Here is an 18,676-nt window from a genome sequence, read left to right as displayed (position 1 = left end):
CGTTTCACGCCAGTACCATGAAAATCCATGGCCAGAAGCCCAGCACTCAGGAGGGCTGAAGGGAGGAGAAGCAGAAGTTTAAGGTCATCTTCCACTCTACAGAGAGTTTGAGACAGAGGCAGCCTGAGGGCATACGAGACCTTGTCCCCTCAATGTGTGTGAGTGTGTGAATGTAAAAGTTTAAAAAGATGTTGCTATGGTTTGGCTCGTGTGAGTGGCTGGACATCTGGAGGAGCCTGAGGTGGTAAAATGATCAGTCTGGTTTGGACAAGAAAGGTTTCAGGGCCTGGGATATAGAGGCCATTGAATCTCTCTGGTCAGGACCTGGGGATGTGAGACTTGGGTGTGGGGTCCTAGGTGGAAAGGAGATAGTCTTTCCAGGTGACACATCCTGCATGAGAGTCCTGAAGAGATATTTTGAGGGGGGTCTAGGAAAGCAGAAACCATAATGGGGACTTGCCAGGAAACCCCAGACTGCTAGCATGCCTGCCACCAATACCTTGTGAGCTAATGAGCTGGACTTCCCGGTGACTTGGGCTTGTCCTGTGCACCACAGGAAATTCAGCACACCTGGTGCCTGTCAAGAGTACCCCAGGATTCCTGTGGAAGTGACCCGCTTCCTTGATAGCAATTCCATTTTCTGCTTCCATGGGTCCCACAGGCTCCAGTGCATAATTGTGTGCAATACCTGGAATGTGGGATCTGAATCTGATATTGTGTGCTTCCTGCTCAACGCCATGGCTAAGGCGGTGGTAACAAAGACCACGCTGCACAGTGTTGTCCTCCTTCCCGTCTCACCCTGGGAGGACCACTCCACATGTGCTTCTCCCAGAGGGAGTCAGACTCCAGCGCCGAGGCCACTCAGACTCTGCAGGGGGATGTCTAAATGCTGGCTTAGCCTCCTGGCACCCCCAGGTTTGTTTCTAGTGGGGTGGGCTGTCTGAGGAGCTGCTCGTTACCTCTGTCCACTAAATGATGCTCAAGGGGTCTGCTCATCCTCATGTGATAAAGTGGGAGGCCCCACCATCTTGCTGGCCATCCAGCCAGTGCTCACAGGCACAGCTCAGGCCTGGGGCTGCAGAAGGAGACTCGGCTTTGTCCAGTGGTGTTCACTGACCACTTGAGGATAGTTGGAGATTTCAACGAGAACGCAGGCTCTGGGGACATGAGGACACCCTGGAGATGAAGGGCATATGAGTAACAGCGTGGGGTGGGGGTGGGGGTACAAAGAACTGCCAGGAGGAGTTGGTACCAGACTTAAGAAATGAAAAAGTGAATGTTCTTGTTCTAGCTTTCTCTGTGAAGAAATGGGTCTAACAGAGCCACAGCCCAGAGTGGTGAAAGCAATGGAGCAGAACAAAATGCACAACAGGCGCTGGAGGTCAGGAGGTCAGGAGTCACCCGCTGCAGAGGACCTGGTGCTCGCTCTCTTCTGACTTTTGCACATACACACACACACACACACACACACACAGAGAGAGAGAGAGAGAGAGAGAGAGAGAGAGAGAGAGAGAGAGAGAGAGTACATTCACACAAACACAAATAAAAATAAAGTTTTTTTTTGTTTTTTTGGCTTTTTGAGACAGGTTCCTTCTCCTCCTCCTCCTCCTCCTCCTCCTCCTCTTCCTCCTCCTTCTTCTTCTGTGTAGCCTAGAACTTGCTTTGTAGACTAGACTGGCCTTGAACTCATAGAGACCTACCTGTCTCTGCAAAGGAGTGCACCACCAATCCCAACTCTAAAAATAAGTCTTAAAAAAAAAGTCCTGGGGGTGGGGAGAGGGGTATGTTGCATTACCAGGAGAAAATTTATGTCTTCTTCTACCTGAAAAGAGCTTTAATGTTGGAGATGAAGACAGCCATCTTGTGAGCATGAGATACAAACATGTGTTTGGAGCCAACGTGTTCAGGATGTAAGAATCTGAGATCTGATGGAACATGATTCTGACAGAGGAGAGGGGGGGGAGGGGGGATGGAGAAGAAGAAGAAGAAGAAGAAGAAGAAGAAGAAGAAGAAGAAGAAGAAGAAGAAGAAGAAGAAGAAGAAGAAGAAAAAGAAGAAGAAGAAAAAGAAGAAGAAGAAAAAGAGGAGGAGGAGGAGGAGGAGAGAGAGAGAGGAGGGAGGGAGGGGGAAAGGGAAAGAGGGAAAGGGAGAGAAGGAGGAGGAGACAGATTGTTTTTTAAAAGCAACAAAAATCACCTCTGACTTAATGCCAGACACGACCGCCAACAATGCAGCAGAGCCCCCAGAACTGTGTTGTTGGGGAGCATGGGTTTGGGGAATAGCGTCCTGGGGAACACTATGTTGAAAGAACCCATCATTGGTGTGAGGAGAAACCACGATGTCAGTGTTCCCTGAGATGGTAGTGTTGAGTGTGATCATTTAGTTAAAGTCATCTCTGTACTTAGAATATTTTATATGCATGGTTCAAGACTTTTTTTTTTTTCTGAGACAGGGTTTCTCTGTGTAGCCCTGGCTGTCCTGAAACTCACTCTGTAGAGCAGGCTGTCCTCAAACTCAGAAATCTGCCTGCCTTTGCCTCCCGAGTGCTGAGATTAAAGGCGTGCACCACCACTGCCTGGCTATGGTTTAAAATTTTACAACTAGATGTTTCATGACTAAAAGCAACTTGGGGAGGAGAGGGTTCCCCCCCCCCACCACCACCACCAACCCTTACAGGTTACAAACTATCTTCAAGGGAAGCCTGGGCAGGAACTCAAGGCAGGAACCTGGAGGCAGGAACTGGAGCAGACCATAGGGGCACACTGCTTACTGACTTAATTCCCGTGATTTGCTCAGCTTGCTTTCTTATACAATGCAGGAACACCAGGAGTAGTGATACCCACAGAAGTCAGGGCCCTCCCATATCAATCATTAATCAAGAAAACATCCCTCAGACATGCTAGCCAGCCATGTTTATGGAGGCAATTCCTCACTAGCGGTTCTGCTTCCCAAGTGACTGTAGTTTGTGTTAAGTTGGCAAGCACGAACCATCACAACCCCCTTCATCTTTGTGTATCTAGAACAGGAACCCTGAGTTCTTTGACCACGGTTGGAGGAATGGGCACTCCAAACTATCACCCAATGGCAGCACTGATTCTAAAAGTCCTTGTTGATTTCTAATTTTGGGTACTGTCTTCATTACTGCTTTATTGCTGTGAAGAGACACCATGACCAAAGCAACTTATGAAAGAAAGCATTTAATTGAGGTCTTGCTTACAGTTTTACAGTTCTAGTCCATTGTCATTGTGGTAGAAAGCAGTGGAACAGGTTTACATCCTCATATGCAGGTAGCAGGCAGAGACAGACAGACAGACAGACAGACACTGGGCCTGGTATGGGCTTTTGAAACCTCAAAACCTACCCCCAGTGACACACCTCTTCCAACCAGACCACACCCCTTCAACCAGACCACACCGCTTCCAACAAGGCCACACCTCCTCCAAGGCCCCACCTATTCCCATTTAAAGAGGCAGAGTAGGTGTTAGGCTTTGTTTGGAGAGATGGCGTCTCATCATGTAGCCCAGGCTGGCTAGAAAGTCAAAATCTCTTTGCTCCGTGAATTCTGGGATAGTGGATAGAGGTCAACTCTGTCAAGGTCAAAAAGTCCATAGTAATGGTGGTTTGAAGGCAAGTTCCTCCCCATACTGCAGTGTTATGTTTGTTTGTTTTAACTCTGGATGGTCATCTCAGTTTAATAGTCCCGGGCTGAAGCAATCAGATGCAGTTACATACTGTGGCCAGAAGGTGGCACTATCCACAAGTCTTTTGCAGTTTGTCCCGACTAGGAGGCACTGAAATGTACCCCAGGAAGGCCTCTGGGAAAGAAGCTACCCTTCTATCTTATCCCTCCTTTCCTCCCCTCCCCCACCGGGTGGTCTGGGTCATAGAGCAGACCACGCCCAGAGGCCTGGGGCCAGGGCTTTTGAGGACCCCAGTGTGAATGCCAGAGCTGTTGCTGGGGGCAACCCGGGCAGTCTACTTATAGGTTAAGCATGGGAAATTCCTGCAGCTCGAGGAAGCCTGACCCTGGGTGCTGTGCTGTGCTAGAACCTTCTGGAATTCAGGTCTTTCTGGAAGAGACTCATGAAGCTTTCCTAGGGGCTGAGTAGGGGAGCTCGTGTTATCAGAAGAGAAGGAAAAGGTGAACGTCTCTACAGGTTATTCTTCTCTCCCTCCATCTCCTCTCAGGGAAGTCTAAACTGGTACCCTGTTTCTCCAGACAGAGGAGATTCTCCTGGCCCCTCCATCTCTCTTTGTCCCCAGTCTCACTATATTGAGCAGGAGGCAAAGCCAGGAAGAGTGAGGGGCTTGCAGCCAGAGGTTAGTCTTGAGTTCAGGTCTCTTGACTTTAGGTTTGTGAGGCTGCAGGGACCCAGAGCCCCCTTCAGTGGCAAGGACAGAGAGCTTCATGTCACTCTTCACTTCATTCACTAGTACCCTCGGCAGAGCAGAACCACAATGTTCTGGACCTCAGTGGAGAGCGAAGGGTTAGCCAGACACAGAGATGGCTGTGATGCCAAATTATAGGCTGCAAGTCACCACTGTCTGCTGCAGGACTTGGCTTCCTCTCATGGACCATGTGGGCTGCACAGCAGTTCACTTCTAAGGGACCCCTTGTTCCCATCTCAGCACACAGGAGACCTAGACATTTGGGTGTGGCTGGAGCTGGCTACAGGCATCTCAGGTTTCTTTCAGTTCCAGTACCCAGAAGCCATCACAATATCTCTTGTGATACGATTTAAGACTAGATTTCTAAGTAGCACCGTCCCAGGTCATAGCCAGCTCCCTGGAATGGAAAGCTGGGCTAAACTAAGAAGGCTCTGTGACTGAAGCAGGGGCTTTGAGCTCAGAATAAGCCAATAGTTTCTGAAGGGACAATACACAGAGAGTTTATCCCCAGGGAGAACACTTGGGGATAAAAATGTGGCACCCACCCCTCCTGACTGTGCTGGGGCTGAGCATCACAGAGACCAGGAGGTGAAGACTTCCTGTCTTGTTTGTGCCCCATCCCTGAACTCTGCCATCGTCCGCTGGGATGCTGCAGGTGCTTTCCAGCGAGTCAGTCCTGTGGCAGAGCCAAGGACAGGGACCTAGCCTGTGGCAGAGCACACCTCTAGAGTCCTCTGGCTGGGATCTCAGCTGCCAAAGGCTCCCAGCACCAAATGTGGGCCTCTTATGCATGCCTGGGCTAGGCTTGGAATTGTGGATCCAAGAGGGGCCATCTCCTCAACGGGAGGATTTGAGCTAAGCACAGTGAAGGGTGAATGGCTGAGGGAATTCCCTGACATTCTTTTTCTCTGTCTTCTGAATTTTCACCCCAGATTGGTGTTCATGCTTTGGAAGCCCTGGGCAAGGGAGCCAGAGACCTGCAGGACAGGTGAACCCTGCCGCATCTCCTCCAGGCTGTTTCCCAAGCACAGTGAGCTAGTTCCCAGTTTGTGGCTGAGGCAGAAAGGAGAGCCCATTGGGGAGTTCTCTCTTAACCCTCCCTGGGACCTTACAGTCACTTTCTTTGCTGAGAAGATTCCAGAGAGCCAGAGAGGGCCATGGAGGGATTAGCAGACCAAAGCCCCTTCTAGTCTTAACTCCTTAGTGTGGTGGAAGCCAAAATCTGAGCTAAGACAGTTAATCTAGGCTGGGCTACTTATTACATGACCCCAGGCAAAGTTCACATCTTCGTGACTCAACTTTCTTTTTAAAAAATTCTATCACAGGATAGAACAGCTGGCATGGGGCATGTAAGGCAATGGGCTGGTGACAAGTGGCTAGTGTCACTTAAGCAGGAGGAAGAGGGAAAGGAGCCAGGCAGGCCTCCAACACCCCCATGCCTTCCTTTTTTTAGGGCTCTGCTTCAATGTGGTCTTTGCGGACAGAAAAAAACCTCTCCCATCAAGGTACTCAGAACGTCCTTGATGGTCTGCCAGGCGTTTGTGTATTACTGGCTGTTGTTTCTTCTGCACACCCTGGCTCTCCATGAGTTTGCCTTGAGTATTGATGGATTCTCAACACCCGAAAGAGTGCCTAGCAATAAGAAGTTGCTACAAGAAGAGATGAGTGGAGATGGATGGGTGAATGAATGGGTCTGGACCGAGAAGTACAAATGACAAGAGTACAGTATGTCTTCCATGCAGCCACAGCTGGCAGGTTGGGCTGAGCCTCCCCCCCCCCCCCGCCCCTTTCTATTTTCCTCTAACATCAGCTTCCAGTGAGCTCATAAAACCTACTTCTCTTCTGAACTCTGTTAATGCTCAGAACATCTTGTGGGACAGGAACAAGTGACTGAAACACCTCTGCTCCAAGCTGCACCTAAGCCACACATCATGGACCAGGAAGTTGAGTCTCAAACAGTAGCTATGTGGCTTCCTTGACTCCACTCCAGGAAGGATCACTAACCTGTCCCAATGGCCTGAGCTCCAAGGTGGCCTAAGGGAAGGGGTGTCATGTAGTCAAGAAACACTTACCATCCACTGGGCCAACATAGTGCCAGATCCCTTCTGCTCTTCCCTTTATACAGTTGGTGAAACGGAAACCAAGACAAGTGGAGGGGACTCGGAGGGGCCAGGACTGTTAGTGGCCAAAGCCAGAGCTGGAACCAGGGTGGTGACAGGCCAGGGCTCTCTGTTTTCTAAATATAGAATTGATTTGTAAAACACTCAAAGTCTGGACATGAGTGGCGTCTGTGGAAAGAAGGCCAGTAAGGCACCAGAACCCACTGTCCCTCTGAGCAAAGAGACCCCTGGCTGGCCACTGTAGGCAGGGGTGGATGGGTGGGCAGGGAGTTATGCCAGGAAGTCTCCACCCTACTAGAGCCACTTCCTCCAGGCACCCAAAGAAAGAAACCCATAATTATGGCTTTTGCATCCGCTCCCCAACCTGGCCACCAAAGGTAGGTTGTCATCCCAGATGCCCACCATCTGGCAACAGCAGGAAGGCCCTGAGTAGGGAGGCCGGCAGCACAGACCCTGGTCCAGATGCACGCATGCCTGCTATCCAGAGGGTGGGGTGGGAGTATAAGACTCCAATGCGGGAGCCTGGGCTATGTAGTTTATTAGGAAGAGGCTTTTAGATAGCACCTCCATCTGACTCACAGACTGGGCATGGATTCTGAGTTTGGTATCCAGAACAATGTTAAAGTAATGGGTTTGGGGTCCAGGCTTTTAAATCCCCCGGACAGTTGGTCTATTTTCTGGACATTCTTGCTCTGGGGTTTGTCTGAACTAAATCGACACACATGCTGGCGCCTTCCCCGCTCAGAGCAGGAGTGGGGAGGAAGTTAGCCAAACAAAAGTCCCAGCGTCTGTATGCTCAAGAGTCACCCAGGCATAGGCCAGAGGTGGCCCTTTCCACCCATGCTCATAGAGTGCTATAACCACGCTGGCATCAGAGCGCTATTCCATGGCTTTGCTACACAGCCTCTGGGCTTGTGGCTGCACTCGAACGTTGCCCTTGCTCTGAAGACCTTGAAGAAATGTGGTCACCTGCCCCACTCTCCCCCTCCCCCGGGCAGATTACTTTGCTTGCACATTCAAACCCTGAGACCTAATTTGAGTAGGATTCAGCTGGTTCCCGCCTTCCTAATTCATTAAACCCTTTAAGGTTTCAGCTCCTGCTTTGGCTCAAGATGCCCACCCAAAGCTTTTCCTTTTCGACAGCCGGTCGGTGCCCATCTGTCCCCTCCAGCCTACTCATCCTTCATCACAGATTCTCTCCCTTTCTCTGGCCTCCCACTGTTATCTTCAGAGGGCTGTGGACAGGAGAGGGTGGCATCCAAATGTGTATCGTAAACATCCCTAGTAACTCCCTAATGAGCATCCAACAAGGGGGCGTACGGCGAGAAAGCTGGATGGGAGGGGCCCAGTCTTGTCTTGGCCCGGGTCTGGCATCCCTAGCACTCACAAGATCACGGAGAGGGCGGTGTTTCTCCATGAAGGAGTCGGGAGGAAGCTGGGCGGGTACGCGCGACGCCCCATCTTCCAGCCAAGGAGTGCGCTGAGGTCTTGGGGCGGAGGGGGGGTCGTAGTGCCTTCGGGAGGGGAGGCGGGGCACCGGGTTGTGGCAGGAGCCTCGGGCGGATGGCCTTCTCTTGGCAAGGACAAGGACCAGGCACTACAGCAAGGGGAGGCGACTTCTACCCTGCATTGTGCGATAGGCCTGAGTTGGGGGGCTCAGCGCTGCGGGTTGAACGTTCAGCAGGGGGCGCTGCTCCGAGCGCTGGGCGGGGGTGGGGTGGGAGAGGAGGGGGGCAGCGGCTTGCTGCGCACACTTCCCCCATTATTAAACACTATGTTCAAAAGGCGTCGGGGGACTTCCCGGAGCCACGGAGCCCGTGTCGCGAGGCCGGCCGGCCCAAGGAGCCCATGGACCTGAGCGCTGCCGCCGCGCTGTGTCTCTGGCTGCTGAGCGCTTGCCGTCCCCGCGACGGGCTAGAAGCTGCCGCGGTGCTCCGAGCGGCGGGGGCAGGACCAGCCTGGAGCCCCGGGGGCGGCGGCGGCGGCGGGCGGACCCTCGCCCCGGCTCCAGGCCCTTCAGCTCTCCAGGCCGCTGCGGTTCCGGGTCCCCGAGCTGTGCGCCGCGCTGCGGGTTCTGGCTTCAGGAACGGCTCGGTGGTGCCACACCACTTCATGATGTCGCTTTACAGGAGCCTGGCGGGGAGGGCTCCGGTCGCGGCAGCTTCAGGGCACGGGCGCGTGGACACAATCACCGGCTTCACAGACCAAGCAACTCAAGGTACTTTACGCGTCTTCTGCGCACCAGCCCATCCCGTCTACTCTTGACTGGAGACGAGCCGGGGGAGGCAAGCCTCTGCCCGATTCGACCCTGAACTATGATCCCTATAGCTATCCTCAGGTGCTGGAGAGAAAACGTTGTCTTCGAAGTCATTGTTCACGAACCCCTAAGCCTGGACGGTGGTGCTAGTCCAGGCTTGGTCTCCGAGGGCTGAGGGAGTGGGAGCTGCTCTTCGGAACAGGCTGGCAGGTTCCCCTCAAGCCAAGCGGAGTTCAAGACCCGCTTCTTTGGGGGAAGGGTCTAGTGTAGCCTCGGGCCTGGAGCCCTGGGAGAAGAAAGAAGGGCAGGAGTTGGGGCCTTTGAGTTTCCGCCAAGAGGGACGAGCAGTGATGGTAGTGCCTTGTGTCCAGCGGGGGACTGGGGGCTACACACAAATTGAAGCTCAGGGGAATTCAGGGTAGAGAAGGTGGTATCCAATTAAAGTAATGGCCTCTCTCGGTATCAGGAGGACCCCACTCAGGCAGACCGTTTCGGGTGGATGGTGGCTTGTGTATGGGAAGAGAGTTTGGGTGACTGCCTTCTGTGGCAGTAGGCCCCAGCTGCCAGAGTCCAGGACCTCGGCTTGTGTGGGGAGAAAAGTGATGGTTGGAGCTCAAACATCCCATTTTACCCTGTGTAGGGCCCTCCAAAGGTAGGATGTGGGTGGGGTTGTGGGGTGGTTGTAGAATGTGTGCGTCATCTGGCTTTTATTAATCTCCATTGAAGTCATTAAAGCAGACAGATAGGGAAAATTTAACTAATTTCAGGCGGAAATGCAAGTAATTTTGGCTTCAATTCTGCCCAGCCAAAGATCTAGCTTGGAAATCAGGAGGGAAAGGAAGGCAAGTAGGGCTGGAAAGTGAGTCTAGGCAGCCTTTGGCAGTCTGCAGGCCTTTGATACCAGCGTGGGAAAGCAGGCTGTGGCTACCGCGCATCAGCCATCTCAGAAACACACTCAGTGCGCAGCATGTACGCACAGACAGCTTTGTTTCCATACATAGAAATCTCTGGTCCAGATGGTCCTATGGGGCACTTAGGACCAGCATCTATTTTCTAAGGGTCTGTCGTGGCACGCCACACTGACTGGAAACTCCAATCCCAGTGTGCAGAATCAGGGAAAACTCCTAACCTGTCCCTGCATAGGATGCTTTCAAGCTGCCAACAGTGAGAGCGGCCTAAAGTAACAGAAGCATCAGACTTTGTTAGGGCTGGCCAAGTGTACAAGGTTATAAAATCAGCTAATTCCTTCCGGTGTAGCTCTGTTTCACCTACAAGACCCAGAGGCCGGTCACCTTTTCTCCCTCCCTCCCTGGGGAGGTAGCAAGGCCGAGTAAGCGGGGTGAGGCGGAGGCTGCAGAGAAGGGTCTTTGAGGGGAAAAGCAGGGACAAGGAATATGGCCCAGGGCCTCTGTCTAGCTTGCTCCCACCAGTTTCAGTTTAGAACAGAGCTGGGAAGGCAGAACAGTACACCCAGACTGTAGACTTAGAACATGAGGGCCTGGCTCCATGGTTGAGAACAAATCCCCAAAGCTGGGGGGAGTTTGCATGCTCTCTCCGATGGGGCAAAACGAAACCATATGACCCCCTTCAAAGGCAACGCCTTATCTGCTCTTTGGTGGAATTTAAACATTTTTTTTTTGTCTGAGTCCACCCCAAAAGAAAAAGGACCCATGACCAGAAATAAAACCCCAAGCCCGAAATAAATCACACCAGAGCAAAAGAATAAGCAAGCCTCCACAGCAGAAACACCGCCACCTCTTAATGTCTCCGTGAAGGTTCTCTGTCTTTTCCATTCCTCTTGGTGGCCGCGGGGGCACCAGAAGGAGCCAAGAACGGGGTTGACGTCGCTATCCTGGCTGAACGGGCAGGGTGGGCTGAAGCAGAGGGTGTCGCAGTGCTTATGCGTTCCGTTTCCGGACAATTTTCAAGGGCCCAATTTGCACGGGAAACCGTGGTCAGTGAAGGTGTCTAGGCTGGGTTGGGAGAAGAAAGGAACCAAAGGGAAAAGTGCTTTTAGGGAATGAGAAGTTTTCGTTTTCCCGCACATCCAGGAGTGCTTGCAGCTCTCTGGGGCACTCGGCTCAGCAGTAAGGGACAATTGTCACATAAAGCAAGTTATTGGGAAAGTGTGTGAGCGCTTTCTGTTTGGCCCCCTTCAGGACACCCCTGCTCAGAAAATTGACCTACCTTTCGGCAACAGTAAGATGCCAGTGCAGGCAGCAGAACTAATGGTTAAGTTTTTGGTCCGGAGATGCGGTGGTGCGCTCTTGGGTCCCGCAGTCCAGCTATTAGGTGTGTGTATGTGTGGCTGTCACGGTGGGGTCGAAGAACCAAAGCTCCAGGTGTAGGCGACAAGAAAGAATCCCTTTACCCAAGGGATTGACATCATTCCTGCGGGAACGCAGATGCGGGGACGCTTGCCGGCTCTTATGGTCCTTTCTGGGTCGCTTTATGTGTCAGGGATAGCCAAGCCAAACGAGGCCAAGCTGCCCTCCCCATTGCTGCGTGTCCTGGCTTTACCCTCACACTGTTCTTTCTGTTTCTGTCCTTCCCCGCAGACGAAACGGCGGCCGAGCCAGGCCAGAGCTTCCTGTTCGACGTATCCAGCCTCTCCGAAGCAGATGAGGTGGTGAATGCGGAGCTGCGCGTTCTGCGCCGGAGGTCTCCGGAACCAGATAGGGACAGTGCGACCCTCCTTCCGCGGCTGCTGCTGTCCACGTGCCCGGACGAGGCCGGCACAGCTCACCTGCTGCACTCCCGGGCCGCCGAGCCCCTGGGCGGTGCGCGCTGGGAAGCGTTCGACGTGACGGACGCGGTGCAGAGCCACCGCCGCTGGCCGCGCGCCTCCCGCAAGTTCTGCCTGGTGCTGCGCGCGGTGACGGGCTCGGAGAGCAGCCCGCTGGCCCTGAGACGACTGGGCTTCGGTTGGCCGGGCGGTGGCGACGGCGGCGGCACTGCTGCCGAGGAGCGCGCGCTGTTGGTGATCTCCTCCCGTACGCAAAGAAAAGAGAGTCTGTTCCGGGAGATCCGAGCCCAGGCCCGCGCTCTCCGGGCCGCTGCAGAGCCGCCACCGGATCCAGGACCAGGCGCTGGGTCTCGCAAAGCCAACCTGGGCGGTCGCAGGCGGCGGCGGACTGCGCTGGCTGGGACTCGGGGAGCGCAGGGAAGCGGTGGTGGCGGCGGTGGCGGCGGCGGCGGTGGCGCAGGCAGGGGCCACGGGCGCAGAGGCCGGAGCCGCTGCAGTCGCAAGTCACTGCACGTGGACTTTAAGGAGCTGGGCTGGGACGACTGGATCATCGCGCCATTAGACTACGAGGCATACCACTGCGAGGGCGTTTGCGACTTTCCTCTGCGCTCGCACCTGGAGCCTACCAACCACGCCATCATTCAGACGCTGCTCAACTCCATGGCGCCCGACGCTGCGCCAGCCTCTTGCTGCGTACCCGCACGACTCAGTCCCATCAGCATTCTCTACATCGACGCCGCCAACAACGTGGTCTACAAGCAGTACGAAGACATGGTGGTGGAGGCCTGCGGCTGCAGGTAGCATGCGGTCTGGGGAGGGTCTGGCCGCCCAGGACCCTGGCTGAAGAGCACATGTCATCAGGCCCGAGGGACGGCGGACTATGGCCTCTGCCAGCACAGAGGAGAGCACACAGTTAACACTCACATTTACACACTCCTTCACTCACGCACATGTTTACCGTGGACGGCAGGCGCTAAAAGCCTTGCTTATTTGCTACCATTGATACAAACCTCTGTCCTTTTTGGGAGAGGGAAGGGCATCTGTGTTTATGTTGCAGTAATTGGCACGAAATCCTAGTAGAAACGGGTTAGCATTGGATTCTCCTTTTAGTTGGAGGCGGTGTGGCTGGATTCCTGACATTGGCTATGGAGTGCACTGCAGGGCTGTGATACCCAGAGTCTCTGGATGTGGGCATTGGGAATCTTCAAAAGTAAGGAGCCGTGGGGCTTGGGAGGAAGCACCCGTTTCCTAAACAAGTCTGATGCGGTACTGGCTCAGTTTTGAAAAGGAAGCTTTATCCAAAAGAATGTGTTGTGTTGCAAAATGCCAACACAGACTTTTAAAACTTCATTCCAATTAGGAATGATCTGGAAAGTAGAAAGAATAGTTTTCTCCGGAGGGTGTGTGTGAAATGGAGGAGACAGGTGAGGAACAGGATAGGATCTGCCAGGTTTAGGAGTGTCTAGAAGGTGCCAAGAGGATTTCCTAAGGGGTTGTCAGGGATACAGTGTCCTGGGGCCACCAGCATCAGCCCAGGATTCAAACCCATTTGCCAGATAGGCACAGCCCCCTCCAAAAGGCAATGAGTGTGGTAGCCTGTGTGTGCCTTTCACTGTGTTCGTTGCTATTTTTTTGGCAGCAAGGCGGAGTGAAGCCACACCAACACCTTTGTCAGACCTAAACACACAGCCTGGACATGCAGGGCTGGAGGAAGCAGGGTTCCGCTCCTACACTGTGGAATGAGAAGGTGGCAAGCCTGTCTCCCATCTCCAGAGTTTTTGTTCTGCAGAGCCCTTTGATTTCTTGGTGCCAGTTCATCCTTTGGGGCCTCCTGTCAGTGGCCAGGGAAACAGAAACAAGCTGGGCTGCACCTGTTGAGAGTCAGAGGACCACTTTGACAACAGTACCCTAGGTTTTCCACTTTGACAGTACCCTAGGCTTTCCACTTTGACAGTACCTGAGGTTTCCCACTTTGACAGTACCCTAGGTTTTCCACTTTGACAGTACCCGAGGTTTCCCACTTCAGGTTTTAGGGGAGGAGTCAACTCTGCACTTGTCCTGAATGCCAAGGCCCATGACGTTTACAGGTCTTTTAGTTTTTAGTGGATACTCCCGAGAGAAGGAAGGATGGACATTTAGATTCAGCTAATTTATTTAAGAGTCTCATCTGAGTCCTTTTCATTTTGTAAAATTTCCTCCCAAGGGGAAAATAATCCATGTATAATTTATTCTTAAAATGAAGACTTCTCTCCTTTTAGAATGTGAACTTATATGACTGGGGATCTCTGTAACCAGAAAATGCAATTATTTTATCATTTTTTCTTTTAAATCATAAAGTGGCTACTCTTGATATAATTTCATCTTTGGGGGAGGTGTGCCTGGGCAGAAATGTGCATCCAGACTTCTTGATTCTGCCAGGGAAACCTCCCTTTTCTGTTTTAGATGATGTAATAGTGGCTGTTCTGATGTCACAATGGAGAATAAAGTGGTCATAAAGCTAAAAGCTGTATTAGAAAGTTTAGAAAAATCAATGAAAATTACAGTTGACGATTACTTAGGAAAATTTGAGGATTATTTGAGGAAAATTTAGGGTGCTTACTACTTTTGTATAGAAGCAAACATTTTAATACTTTTTTATTTTTGTGACTAGGCCAAACAATTTTTGGGGAAAACTAACTCAATTCAGCCTGGTTGTTGTACAGAAGGGATATATCCATGTCCCACCCCCTTTAAACTTGATGACCTCTTTCTAACAAGAAAGTGATGTTTTGAGAGTGGGAATCTCCCTGTGTTGAGGCTGCACCCACAGAAGGGTACCGTCACTAGAATGGTCAACATTGTGCACTGGGCTGTAGTGTTCATGTAGTGCCTCTGAGGCCTCAGGTGTGTGCTGAATGATCTGAACTTCTCCCAGGGCTCCCTTGATCCTTCGTGGATCCTCTGTGGAACTAGAAACAGGGCTCTTCTTCTGGTTCGGTCTCCTGTAGCCATCCTCTAGAGGATGTATTTTATGACCACAAAAGGGCCAACCGCATGTGGGGCAGATGGGATGTGGTTAAACTAGCTTGCCAAGAGGCGGAGAAAGGCTGCTGCCTGCACAGTTGGGAACACTCTTCAACATCTGCCTTGTCATCTAGGCTTTAAGAGGGGCGGGTGACCAGGACAAACTCAGCTGCATTCTGGAATCCCTGTCTGGATGCTGTAGTCAGCACAGACCATGTCAGTTAGGGTGCCCCCTCCTGCCCAGCCTGAGATCACCAAAGCCTCCCTTCTGAAGTAAACCGAATTCTCCATGTTGCTGGGAACCTGAACCACTGCTTCAAGTGAGGGAAGGCTGACAGGCCTGCTAAGGAAGTAGGGGAGGCCAGCTGGACTCTCAGTCCTGCCAGACACCAAACTGGCCTGGTTTGCTGCTTGAAGCCATAATTTATGGATTAAGGTAGCCCCCTCCATTGGCAGGAAGGCATTTTCAGGATTCCTAGACTCTGGTCTTGTGGGATTTGGGGTTACCAAGCAGTTGGACTGGACCAAGCAGAGCGGGTAGTCGGCTACTTAATCTTATCGTGAGGAAGAATGTCTGGAGTTGTGCTGTGCTGTAGTGTTCATGCTTGGCCTTGGCCCACTTTCCTGGCATTTCATGTTCGGATGGTATGGGGTAATTAGCTTGTGCTTTGTGTGATAGTGCTACCAAAGGCCAGTGGATCTCTCTGTCCCGTGCTGATCTTTCCTGACAACCATCATGGTGTCAGCAGGGACAGAAGCTGGATGTGAGTCCTGAGGCGAGCCTGGGTAGATTCTGGATGCTAACTCTACAGGTTCTCATCTCGCCAGATCCTCCCTTTCAAGGCCAACACAAATGCAGTTGTAGACTGCACCTGTTCTTAAAGTGCCATGTCCGGACGCATCCTTTCCAAGAGCATCTGATGTCCCGAGAGGCTAGCTCCTCCTCTGAGCCTGCCCTGAAACGGCAGTGGAAAGTAGAGAACACACTGTCATAGGCCTGGATGCTTCTCCAGAGAGTGTCTTCTTGGGAGCCAGGTACAGGGAGGTAGGGGCCTTTCCAAGGGACTGAGCATCAGGGGCCTCAGCTGGTGAGCTGGGAGGATGGGGATCTGAATGTAGCTTTCTGCCAGGGAGCAGTGGGCCTCTACTCCCCTTTTAAAAGTGTCAGGGGTGGAAAGGGAAGAGAGGATGTGGAGAAGATGGAAAAGTTGTTACAACATCTGAGGAGTGGGTGAGACATCACTAGATCTCCATAGGGTGGTCAGCTGATGTCTCTGGTTAGTCTTAGAGCCAAGGCTTCTGTACACAAAGGACCCAGCTCTCTTCATAGTGTAGCCTGGGCCCACCTTGTAGGAGGCCATGCAGGTATCAGGATTACAGTACATCTCTTGAGAGACATCTGAGGAAACTCAGTCATGGGCAGTCATCTCCCTACCTAGATCCCTTAAATGACAACTGCTCTAGTCTCAAGGTTCCTAGATTCTTCCTAGAAAGCTGTTCAGATGTTCCAAGGCAAGGCAAATAATCCTAGCCACAGCCACAGCGCCAGAGTTCTGTGAGTGTGGGCTTGTGCGCGCCTACCATCTTATCTAAATGCCAGCCTATGGTGGAGCTTCTCAAATGTTGCTTCAGTTTTCTACCCAGGCTGAGGCAGGTGCAGGAGAGGCCAGGATCTGGGGCCTGGGGTTTGGCTCCCCACCAGCCAGGAGCTGTTTTGTTTTGGAGAGTGTGGTTACCCTGGCTCCATGTGCTCGAGTTCAGATTCAGTCACATCCAGGCTGAGCTGGGGAAGGGCTGCTGTGAGTTCTCTCTGGAGACAGGGAAGGAAGTGAAAGTTATACTCTATTGGCAGCTCAGGTGCTGTAGGTAAAGTACGGGAGCCAAGGGTGCAGGTAGGCTGCCCTCCCAGGGTCTAACATCTGCCTGAAGCTTACCAGCATAGTGATTTGGTGGCAGGAATTGGAGTCAGACGACCTCATCTTCTTTTATATGACCTGGAAAATGGTGGCAGAGTTAAGCGTTAAGAAGCACTAAATGGGAAGAGTTCAAGATCCCCACCCCCCAGCTTTGATTTTTGTAGCAAATCCCTTCGTAGATTTAGGCTGAAGCTAAGTTCCTCCCCCCGCTTTTGTGCCAGAGCTGAGGAAAGCACAAAGAGGTACCGCAAGTGGGGCAGTGGTAATGGTACCCCGTTCTTAAGAGGTCCAAATTTCAGGCTGCCTTGAGACTGGCAGTTGATCTCTCATCAGTGGCTGTGAGCTCTGAGAACGATCCAGGGACTGGGGGATGCTGTTTCTGGTGTGCACACATCCATCTTAACTGGGCCCCATCTGTGCTGTGCTTGTAGACAGCTTACAACTTGGCTCTAGACTTTCATCCAGACAGAACTGGGGATGGTGCTTCCTGGCAGCAGTGGCGACCATTACAATAGAGTGTAAGTCAGCGTGGCCAGTGGCAGGTGTGAGGTCACCGCTGACCAGTCTGAACTTCAAAACTCTCTCGCTATTGTTGGTCAGTGTTATCTCTTAGCAGCAAATCTATTCAATGGTCCATTTCTACTGCTTGGTGTTGAGCTTGCAGGTCTCGTCCAGCACCTGTGAGGCAAACTCAGGACTGGTTTCTTTCCTGTGCATCCCTTTCAATGGTAAGAGGGCTTTGGCAGCCACACGCTTCCTGAGATCTGTTTCTGTGTTTGGTGTGAAGGTGTGAGAAGCACATTTTGCTCATCAGATGAACTCCCTTCCAGAGGGGAACTCTGCTTTCAGAGGGAGTGGCAAGAGAGGCTCCGTAGTCCAGAACGTCTTATCCCTTTCAATGGCTTCGTAAATAAACTGCCTAAGGAAATCAGAAGAGGCTGAAGCCAAATTCAGGCCCCGTAGGTACAGTGCTACAGGCCTCCAGAAGAAGGCCAGCTATTTTGCTTTTGCTAGTTGTTTTGCTATTATTTGAATGGTGGTGGCTGGAGATGTGGCCAGGCAGGAGGTGGGCATGGCGTTGTCCTCTTGTATCCAGGTACTGCTCCATATGACCAGCACTGGCATCTTGCACTGTCTAGAGATGGGATGAGATGCCATGCTCTGCATCTAGGGCCCTCAGACTCTTGGCTGTCACTATCTAGAGTTATGTTTGGCCGTTTGGCATGTGCAAATGTGGACCAAAACAAGAGTTGTGGTAAAGGTGCTGTAGAAGTCCTGCTGAGTTAGAAGCAAATGTGAACTGATCCCTCCAAAGCACACAATCTCAACTCCCTTGGGGGTGGGGGGCACATGTGGCCCCATGCCTGAAAAATACTTGTTCTCAGCAACTGTGTATAACCTGTCCCTACTTAGACAGTTAGAACTTCCAGACCCTCCTGATAGTCTAGCCCCTTTCAGACAACCCACGTAGGCGATAGAAAGCCCTTGCCTGGCTTCTCAGCGGATCAAGTCTGCAAGGCAGTGATAGGGGTGGGTGAGTGGCTTTCCCTGAGACAGGAGTGAGGTCTGTGATTCCTCCCGGGGTTGGGGGCTGGGGTGGTGGTGCAGCAGCCATCTGCTTTGAGGATTGTGGGATGGCTTGAGGAATGAGCCTCACTTTTGGAGCCAGCCTGTCCATACAGAGTTCACTAATCTGCACCTCTGTTTAGAAACCATGATCCAGTTCAGTGAGAAGGTTCAGCCTGCAACGCGCGTCCTGGCTGGGCAGCAGGCTAGTGTTCCAAGCTGGGGACGGAGACTCCGAGAGCAGTTTCTCCGGCATGCTCCACCTCTGATAAATCACAGACTAAATAGAGCACCCTTGGGGTAATTTGATTTTTGCATTTCACGTTCTATGGTAGAACAAAGAGCTTTTATGTTTTGTGTTCTTTGATAAAGAGTCATAATTAGGTCTTTTAGCTGGACGATTTTTGTTTGTTTGTTTTTCTCCGAACTATAAATGCAATAAAAACAAAAATAGGGTTTAACACACTGTCTGTGACTTGCTCTTTCAGCAGATGAGGTAAGCTCTTCTGAAAACTTTGGGATTGTTCATCTTGCCTTCTGTACAAAGGAGCAGATCCTTCCAGTCCTTCCACTGAGAAGGTTGTTGCTGAGCCTGCGCATGGCGTGATGCTGTGTAAGTAGGTCCTGGGTGGGCAGTGGAATGCGGCACACGGTGAGTGGCCCGCGGCTTAAAAAGTAA

The 18,676-nt window shown here is 52.0% G+C and overlaps 1 protein-coding gene across 2 annotated transcripts; it reads left to right on the top strand.

Moving 5' to 3' along the window:
• The first annotated feature begins 8,357 nt into the window (after positions 1-8,357).
• On the top strand, positions 8,358-13,992 carry Gdf7 (growth differentiation factor 7). Of its 2 annotated transcripts, none has more exons than XM_021178516.3 (2): positions 8,358-8,727; positions 11,346-13,992. In XM_021178516.3, exons 1-2 carry the CDS (start codon positions 8,358-8,360, stop codon positions 12,311-12,313), a joined length of 1,338 nt encoding a protein of 445 aa, XP_021034175.1. In that variant the 3' UTR covers positions 12,314-13,992. The 2 variants fall into 2 exon arrangements, with proteins under 2 accessions (XP_021034175.1, XP_021034174.1); XM_021178515.3 differs by having other exon boundaries at positions 11,325-13,992.
• Positions 13,993-18,676: the final 4,684 nt, after the last annotated feature.

The sequence above is a fragment of the Mus caroli genome, unplaced genomic scaffold (genome assembly GCF_978045245.1).
Source record: "Mus caroli unplaced genomic scaffold, Mus_caroli_1 scaffold_14, whole genome shotgun sequence".
NCBI classification, from domain to species: domain Eukaryota; kingdom Metazoa; phylum Chordata; class Mammalia; order Rodentia; family Muridae; genus Mus; species Mus caroli.
The sequence above is the reverse complement of the archived record's forward strand: the minus strand, read 5'-3'. Positions and strand labels throughout refer to the sequence as shown.

Bases quoted from the DNA above. Each gene is read 5' to 3' on its own strand.
- Gdf7 (XM_021178515.3), top strand. From the start codon at position 8,358: ATGGACCTGAGCGCTGCCGCCGCGCTGTGTCTCTGGCTGCTGAGCGCT. The intron at 8,728-11,324 runs GTACTTTACGCG...CCTTCCCCGCAG, and splicing joins CACAGACCAAGCAACTCAAG to ACGAAACGGCGGCCGAGCCA.